The following is a 9,499-nucleotide window of genomic DNA, read 5'->3' on the forward strand; positions in this document are numbered from 1 at the left end:
AGTAATCTTGGTGATTCAGTGTGTGTAACCAAGTAAAAGTGGTTCCCTAGTGACTAAAAGCAACAGTTGCTTCTTTCAACCCATGACAGCTGCAAGCTCCACTCTTCTTTCCACACCATCCACCCTAAATTCCAGCTTGTGAAAGTCTGTACCTATATTTAGCTGGCCAGATTAAATTACAGAAGCTTCAGGCCGGGCAGAGCACATTGATCTGCCTTTTTCAGGCAGACCTAGGTACCAGCAAGAGGGCTCTCCTACCTCCTTGCCCAGTCGTTCCACAAAATGGATTCCCGAAGAGAACTTGCGGAAGAGCTTCGGCTTTATCAATCCACGCTTCTTCAAGATGGCCTTAGGGAACTTTTGGAAGAGAAAAAGTTTGTTGATTGTTCCCTAAAAGCCGGGGATAAAAGTCTCCCTTGCCACAGACTGATTCTGTCAGCCTGTAGTCCTTATTTCCGTGAGTACTTCTTATCGGAGCAAAGCGAGGAGAAAAAGAAAGAGGTGGTGCTGGACAATGTCGATCCTGTCATCCTAGATATGATTCTTAAGTACCTTTATTCTGCAAGCATTGACCTCAACGATTCTAACGTGCAAGATATTTTTGCTTTGGCAAGCCGCTTTCAAATCCCTTCCGTTTTCACTGTCTGTGTTTCTTACCTCCAGAAGAGACTTGCTGTTGGCAATTGCCTGGCCATCCTGAGATTAGGTCTCCTCCTCGACTGCCCGAGACTTGCCCTGTCCGCCCGTGACTTTGTGTCAGACCACTTTGTGAAGATTTGCAAAGAAGAGGACTTCAGGCAGCTCGCCCATCACGAATTGATCTCCGTGATTTCGCCAGACAGCTTGAACATCGAAAAGGAGGAAGTGGTTTTTGAGGCTGTGATGAGATGGGTGCAAGCGGATAAAGAGAATCGAGCGAAGAACCTCGGAGAAGTGTTTGACTGCATCCGCTTTCGCCTGATGGACGAGAAATATTTCAAGGAGCATGTTGAGAAGGATGAAATCATCAAAAACAACCCAGATCTTTCAAAAAAGATTAAGGTTATTAAAGATGCCTTTGCTGGGAAACTGCCTGAGCCAACCAAAGGTGCAGGCAAATCGGGCAAAGGAGAGGTTAATGGTGACGTGGGGGACGAAGATTTGCTTCCTGGTTACCTAAATGATATTCCAAGGCATGGAATGTTTACTAAAGACCTTATTCTTCTCATAAACGATACAGCTTCTGTGGCTTATGACCCCACAGAGAATGAATGTTACTTGGCAGCGCTGTCGGAACAGATTCCCAGAAATCATTCCAGCATAGTCACTAAACAGAAGCAGGTTTATGTAGTGGGAGGACTGTATGTGGATGAAGAGAACAAGGAGCAGCCTTTCCAATCATACTTTTTCCAGGTATAAATCTCTGGCTTGTTTGGTAAGGGAAGAAATAATTGAACTCCACATGCTAAAAACATAGCTTTTGTGTGGCTCCTTTGGTGTGCAACTTTTATGTAGGAGCTGTACATCCTGTATTGTCTTTCTAGTTCAAGGTCATAAGAGTTTAGAAATCCAAAGGTGCATAATAATTTTATCCTGTAATTTTACCATTGATCCAATAATTTCACCACTCCTTCCAGATTACCCTTGATCCTGTTTTGCTTTCTAAACTGTCTGATTTCCTCTATAATATTAGAAGATTCTCCTCTAAAAGCTTTTTAAAAATACATTTGTCAGCAACACCAACTGTGTTGGTCTACAAAATGTTATTGACGTGAAACCAAAATTGTACTGTATAACAGAAGCTGTGGCATCATGTGTGCTCTGACTTAAAATCACAGCTCTATCCTGGTGAAATGTCTGAAAGAACCTACTCACATGCAGTTCATACTTGCATAAATATGAGCAGAGTGGGGGCAGAGCCAGCAGGAACAAGTGCAATCCCACTCCCCTTGAATGTCTGCTCAGATGAACATCTGAACACGTGTAAAGTGGGTTTTAAATTCTATTTAAAGCACATGGCTTCTCCCAAAGAATCCTGGGAACTGTATTTTCTCCCTCACAAAGCTACAATTCCCAGAACCACAGCCCCCAGGATTGTTTGGGGGATCTGCCCATAGTTAGACATTCTAATACAGTGAGTCCTAATGGGTATAACACCTGCTACACACACACACAGAGAGAGAGAGAGAGAGAGAGAGAGAGAGAACAATTCCAAGGGTCTCCCCATTCATTTCAGCAGCAGCAGTTCATATTTATGGACATTGCTTTTGCAGGCTGTGTGCATTCTGGGTACATGTAAACTTCTAGGTCAAAATGTGCTACATTGCTCACTTTGTTGCTGTTCTTTTTTAAGTTCCATCACAATGTAAACTTTCCTGTCAATAACTGAGCCCAAATATCTTAAGCCATTGATGGAGTGAGCAAGATGGCTCATTTTGTCTGCAGTACTCTAGTTTTGCGTTACCTGCACAAGCAGCAGATAGACCCCCACATACTTTCCCTTCCCATCTCTTCTGGCACAGCTGCAAGGAAGAGATTTAGAGGCATCTGTGTTCACTTTTAAACCAATTGGAGTTCCTTGTTGCATCGGAACAGTTTGATTAGTTTCAGCAATTGTTAACCTGTATTTTCTAACAAGCCAAAATTGTAAGCCTGTTGGAACAGGCCATAGTTTAAAATAACCAGTGTTTCCACAAGTTCAGGCATAACAAACAACTGATAAATGGAGGATCCTATTTGCCCTTCAACATATTATAAGGTAGTTTGTATGTTTCGAGCCACTGTCCTACAGTAATCCACAGGACTTGGTGCCATCAAAAGGGTTTCCCTGATGACCTGGGTTGTTGGACAGGCTTCTACACAAGGTGGTGGTCATTCAGGTAACTGCCATGTTTGGTCTTTATTAGTCCAGCTAGCTGCTTTTCTTCTATTTCTCTATTTACTCTTTATTCCTTCTACTTTTTCTTTTATCAAACCCCCACCCTACTCTTAGTATAGCCTCCGAGTGACTGGGGCATATTGTAGCTGCTCACTCAGCCAAGGCTCTGTCTTGGCCCATCTTTACACAAGCTGTATTTAAATTTAAATATTCATCCACTCACTTCACCTGTCTTGTTCGGATTTCTTTCTCTCCTGCTCTTACCCAACACCCAAATAATTCAGTTCTGGCTGCTTTAAAGGGAGTGTACATTTTCATCCCAGTTCATGTTCACGATTGCCATAATAATGGACCTCCTTTTTGCAATTGGCAAAATATTTTGCAAAAAAAGAGAGCCTCCTATTCAGCTCAGCCCAGGGTGAGGTACTACAATCCAGAGATAAATTCCCCACCTCTGTGAAAAATATGTCCAGGTAAGTAGAAGAATTGGTGGGTAGACGGGGGAGATAAAATAGTTCTTGGAAAGTTTGAATGTAAAACAGTCATAAAAAAGGAAGAAAAATGTATAGTCAGGAAAACATAGCAAGCATTATTAGGGCAGGGCATAGTTTAGTAATTTTCAAAAGGTGCATTGGGACTCGCAAGTTTGGTACAGAGGTCTGGTGGGGTGGAGGACGGTATAATCAAGATTCAAGTTGGGGAAGCTTGTGGGATGGGACTAAAGAAGACACACAATGCATAAAGGTTTTTAAAATGGGGAGGAGGGGAATGTTGTCATGGATCAGATCTACTTATTTGTAATCTCTATACAAGCCTACAGATGATATCTCTGCTGGCAGAGTCCCATATGGGAAACATTTAAAGGTAGGCTAGAGTTTTGGTAGGTTAGCCCTCTCCCAAATCATGTGCACACATCCAAAGGGTGTAGCTCTCACCTTCTGAGTTCTCTTTCCAGAAGTACATTCAGAGTCTTCACTGTATGTGGTTAAAAGTCAGGATGGGAGGAATGGATTCTGTACTGTTTCTTTTCTTCACCTGCTTATTCTACCTTTTATCCTTCCTTCCTTTGCACAGTTTACTATTACCTCTTTGAGCACTCTTGTTTTACCATCTTTCAGGCCTATGTACTCTTTTGTATGTCTTTTTGTATGTCTTTGCTAATACTTCTTATTTTGATTTTTTTGGGGAAAAATATAGTTGGATACCATCACTTCTGAATGGGTTGGTCTTCCTCCGCTGCCATCAGCCAGGTGCCTGTTTGGACTAGGTGAACTGGAGAACAAAATCTATGTAATTGCAGGCAAAGACCTCCAAACTGAGGAGTCTCTGGATTCTGTACTATGCTATGATCCCACGTAGGTGCCTTCATATTGTTGTGTTTACTGGAGCTTCTCGTTGAATTTTCTGTTGCCTTACTGGGTCCTCTTCCATTCCAGATCCCTCAAATGGAATGAGGTCAAAAAGCTCCCCCTCAAAGTCTATGGCCATGCTACTACTTCACACAATGGAGTTGTATATTGTCTTGGAGGAAAGACTGATGATAAGTGAGTACTTCAAAAGTGTCCCAATGGTGGGGAGGGGGGCATGGTAAAACGTTTCTACTTGTGCCCTGTTTCAACCCCTGATTAACCTTGATTAAAGTTGGTGCCCATGTAACCATAACTGAAGTTAAAGGCAGTGGGGAAATTCTGCTGCAGAGAGGAAAAGGGCTGGAACCCATGATCGTATGAATTAGTATTGATTGATTGATTGATTGATTGATTGAAAATATATACCACCCTATACCCACAGGTCTCAGGGAAGTTCACAATTGCATGTCCCATTGCATGTGTCCAGTGTCACCATACTGGAGGGGTGAAATCTCAGCCTATAGTTTTAGAAATATCCAGCATTGGTTTTTGGCTGTGTGTATATTATGCAACATTCTGGGAGAATATGTTGATTTGCTCTTGAACTATACTGTAGCAACAAATTGGCTGAGGATGGCAGAATTAATGGAAAACTTGTAACATATACAGAAGAGACCATGGCAAGTTAATGAAATGAGCCACTGCTGAAAAGAAGAATGGGTATTCCATTAGTTAAATATCATGGGAGCGGAACATCATCCTCTTTGTATGCCACCTTTCCATAGTTAAAACCATGCTCAGGGCAGCTTACAGCATAAAAAGATTTGCATAAATGTAGTCAAAAAGAATAAATAAAAAGGATGCCAAAATGTACATGACCAAACTGAACAATTTTCACATAAATCATAAGTTCTAAATGTAAAGATACAAAAAATTAGTATCAACAACAGCAACGAAAACTCCTAAATAGTACCCAACCCAAGAGACTGCTCAGCAGCCTCAACCTTTGTAGCTGGAGTCAGTCCGGGCCCTGCCCTCCCATGCCAGGTGGGAAAAGGACTGCAAGGCTGGGAGCAGGTCTTCCATCTCAAGATGCTGTGAGGTGTTTTCTCTGAGGACTTTTGATCCAGACCACAGAAGCCAAGGCAGCCATTCTAAGAAAGGATAGAGAAAAACATTAGGAAGTTGACATCTGCAATATAAATAACAGAAAGAACTCAGGATACAAATTAATGCATTATCTTCCCATTCAAAGTCATGGGATGTTAAGGTGTTTGGCATATCTATCTAGAAGTTCTTTCTTGGTCCTAGCGTGTTATGCTTGGATTGGATTTGAAACTATTTTCCAAATCCGAATGCCTGTTATCCTCGAAGTGGAAATGTCTTGCAAGATGTTCACACCTTTTCGTTGTGACCGCCGAGTTGTGATTTCTGAGAACAATTCACGTTGTTTCTTTCTCTCCACAGAAAATGCACTAACAGAGTGTTTGCATACAATTCCAAGAGGGGAGACTGGCGTGATCTTCCCCCTATGAAAGTGGCTCGCTCTATGTTTGGCATCGCTGTCCATAAAGGCAAAATTGTGATTGCAGGGGGAGTTACCGAAGAGGGCCTCTCCGCTTCCGTTGAAGCATTTGATCTCACCACTAACAAGTGAGTGTGATATGCAGTCTCATTCTCATTGGCCACACCTATGCTGGAGCTTTCCCCACTACAGATATGCAGAAACCCACTACCAAATTCACACAATCTGTCTTGGAAAGGAGTGATTGTGTTTAGAATGACAGTACCATATTGCCTCCCTTCTTCCATAAGCAGAGGCAGCCAATGCAGCAGTGATTTGGGGGTAGGCAGTTGAAGGAGTGGTGGTGTCTTAGCGGTGGCATTGCGCTCATTGAGATGGGATGAGGTGACATGGCAGGGCTGGTGGAGCTCTGGAGCGCTTAGCAGCAATGGTCCTATAGATGGGTGTACACCTGCAAGGTGACCGCCACCCCGTCTTAGAAACTGGGATAGCAAAGCAAGGAGCCAAATGGCTTCTGGGAACTGGGTTGTGGGTGCCAGAATAGAATGTTTTGTCGCCACCAGGGTGGGTGGGTCGGCAACACTTTTTATTATTTAAATAAGCATTAACTAATTATTATTAATTATTAACTAATTATTTAAATAAGCATTAACTAATTGCGGGACGCAGGTGGCGCTGTGGGTTAAAGCCTCAGCGCCTAGGACTTGCCAATCGAAAGGTCGGCGGTTCGAATCCCTGCGGCGGGGTGCGCTCCCGCTGCTCGGTCCCAGCGCCTGCCAACCTAGCAGTTCGAAAGCACCTCCGGGTGCAAGTAGATAAATAGGGACCGCTTACCAGCGGGAAGGTAAACGGCGTTTCCGTGTGCGGCTCTGGCTCGCCAGAGCAGCGATGTCACGCTGGCCACGTGACCCGGAAGTGTCTCCGGACAGCGCTGGCCCCTGGCCTCTTAAGTGAGATGGGCGCACAACCCCAGAGTCTGTCAAGACTGGCCCGTACGGGCAGGGGTACCTTTACCTTTTTAATACGCAATTCACATAAGTGACACTTCGTTAATAGAAATTGTTAGCAGAAATTGTTAATACATGTTTAATTTGGTGTTTGCAATTAAAATATTGGTACCGTACTTCAGTTTTCAAAACGTTCTACTCTTCGTTGTTGAACTCCTCATTGTCTGTTGTTAGCGTATACTTCAGAGCTTCAAAGCACATACATTTCAGAAATCCTCAAGTGTCAGCCAGGCGCAAAAAAATGGCACCCAGATTTTTTGAGGTGTTCCCAAGTGGAGAATCTTTAGGTGCAAAATGCGCCTGGCGCCCTGATAATTTCGAACCCTGCTGCCACCCCAGAACTCCCCCCGTTTTGGCACCATCACCTCACCATATGTTGGAGCTTGGCCAGAGGTTTTCCAGCATATCTGAGAAAGTGTGGGTTGTATCCAACATTTTCACTTCATTCCTTGAAGGAGTTCTGCTCACAGAAGGAGTCCTTGCATGAATGAAGTGGAAACAATATATATATATTTCCTGCTCTGCTGTTATACTAAAGTTATGTTTTAAAAGTGAGCATTATCTAATATTTGTTAAATTACAGATGGGAGGTTATGCCAGAGTTTCCACAAGAGAGAAGCTCCATTTCTTTAGTTGATCTGTCTGGCTCCTTGTATGCTATTGGAGGCTTTGCTATGATTCAGCTTGAAACGAAGGAATTTGCACCTAATGAGGTGAACGACATCTGGAAGTAAGTTGCATGAATATTACTCCTTTTGCTAATCAAAGACGGTAACTGCATACATGTTGGCCAGCACTCCTGCTGAACTTAATGGGATGTGCTTCTGAGTAGACATGTATAGGATACTGTATGAGAGACTAAAATATTTCATATTCACACTGCACGAGGTCATCTCCAGAATCCAGTGAAAAACTGCTGCTTTTGTAAACGTTCTAATGTCAGCTTATTTTTTATTGACAATCTTTTGTCATAGTATATTATCATCTCATCTGAAGCCTGTTAATTCCATCTTTTTTTTTTTGCTATGAAATATTACTCACTTCAGAGGACTAAATAATCTTAACTTCAGGTTAATCAAAAAATTGTCTAAATGCTTTACAGATCGCAGGAGTAACCTCTTTTCCCACAAACAGGCCAGACTCTTTGCTTGAGTGGTGGATGGATTCGTCTATCTTTTATGCAGGGTTTATGCTAGATTGCCTTTCAAAGGCAGTGTTTAGCTACAGTTTTGTGCTGGCCCCACACTGTCCCTGAATCTGCTCTGTGGGGAAAGAACAGATTTAGGGACCGCATGGGCAGAGAAGGGGAGATCATTCCAAAATTATCTGCATAGTGCGGTGTTGAAAGCACCCCTAAGTTTTTTGGCCTAACATGTTCAAAATAGAAATAAACCATATAAACTGATGCAGATAGCTGATTCAGTTAAGAGTTGACACTATTACTTGAGTTGTGAAATTTTAAAGCAGGGATCAGGAACCACCGGCCGCCCTGGGTCATTGGATTCCTACTCCCTCCCATCGCCCCCTTTCAGCGTGGCCAACGGTCACGGATAATGGGAGTTGCCCAATAACAGCTGGAGGACCACAAGGAAAAAGAACATTGGGAAATAACAAACAGTTCCAGAGCTGTGAAATGAGTCACTAAATCAATGATGTACTATGGAGAATAAAGCCTTGTCATAACTGGCATTTTATGTTGGGATCCTAATGCATGGTTGGTATTTGTAAACATAGAAAGGGATTCGTTGCTCTGTGATCTCAGGTGCCTACTTATAGTAACTTTTGTCCATGCAGGTATGACGACGAGAAGAAGGAGTGGTGTGGGATGCTGAAAGAAATTCGCTACGCTTCTGGTGCCTCTTGTCTTTCTGTTGGCCTGAATCTCTTTAAGCTTTCAAAGCTGTAAAGTGAAAGGAAGATTGACTAATGATGATTTTTTATTTTTTATTGTCCCCCTCTGGTTTTGTTGTGCAAGCTTACCCTATACAGAGATTGAGAACTACCTTGATTCATTAAACTGTTCATGTATCTGTCTTATACGTATTAACTTCTGTAGGTGCCCAATGCCCCCCGCCCTCAGTTTTTACTAACAGTTTGAATTTGAAGTAAATTCTGCTGTAACACTGAATAAAATTGAATTTGACTAAAAATGAGTCTGGGAGATTTCACCTAGAAATGGTTCCTACCTGTGCAATTTTTGCTGTAGCCTCATATACAAAATATGCTTATCGCCCCAATCTTCTAGGCTGTCTTGGATTGTTATACATTTCAAAACTATTTTCACATAAAATGGGCTTGGAGCTTCTGCACCAATCACAGCAGAGGACTTTACCGTAACTTGCCTTCCTCTGCTGCCTGAGGATTGGAAGATCCTCTGGCACACTACAGCATATGGATCAGGGAGTTGCAATAGGAAGGGACAATTTCTAAAAAAATATATCAGGGAACTCCCCTCTCCTGCATAAGCGGAAATTCCCTCTGCCTGGTATTCATTTAACTGTATAGCCAATTCCTGTGCTTGCATTCTGAGAATTAGGTTATGGAAGCCGCCTCCATTTTTTAAAGATCAGCTTGGCTTCCCCTTAAAATATGGGGGTGATATTTGCTGAGTTGTGGAGTTCTGCAGGTTTAAAGCATGGGCCAGCCCTGAAATAGGAGGGGGACACCATGAAATAAATGCCAACTATTTGGAGGAGCAGTTTGCCTCTCTGCAACGGACAAGCAACCTGTGGTTGTCACTCACAATGCCTGGCAGACTCAA

The 9,499-nt window shown here is 42.8% G+C and overlaps 1 protein-coding gene across 1 annotated transcript; it reads left to right on the top strand.

Moving 5' to 3' along the window:
• The first annotated feature begins 205 nt into the window (after positions 1-205).
• On the top strand, positions 206-8,888 carry KLHL41 (kelch like family member 41). Its single transcript, XM_079979031.1, has 6 exons — positions 206-1,392; positions 4,055-4,212; positions 4,294-4,401; positions 5,674-5,859; positions 7,322-7,468; positions 8,533-8,888. The coding sequence occupies exons 1-6, from the start codon at positions 283-285 to the stop codon at positions 8,642-8,644; spliced, it is 1,821 nt and encodes a 606-aa protein (XP_079835157.1). The 5' UTR covers positions 206-282; the 3' UTR covers positions 8,645-8,888.
• Positions 8,889-9,499: the final 611 nt, after the last annotated feature.

This window comes from Podarcis cretensis (genome assembly GCF_951804945.1).
Source record: "Podarcis cretensis genome assembly, chromosome: 1".
NCBI classification, from domain to species: Eukaryota; Metazoa; Chordata; class Lepidosauria; order Squamata; family Lacertidae; genus Podarcis; species Podarcis cretensis.

Bases quoted from the DNA above. Each gene is read 5' to 3' on its own strand.
- KLHL41 (XM_079979031.1), top strand. From the start codon at position 283: ATGGATTCCCGAAGAGAACTTGCGGAAGAGCTTCGGCTTTATCAATCC. The intron at 4,402-5,673 runs GTGAGTACTTCA...TTCTCTCCACAG, and splicing joins GGAGGAAAGACTGATGATAA to AAAATGCACTAACAGAGTGT. The intron at 5,860-7,321 runs GTGAGTGTGATA...GTTAAATTACAG, and splicing joins TTTGATCTCACCACTAACAA to ATGGGAGGTTATGCCAGAGT.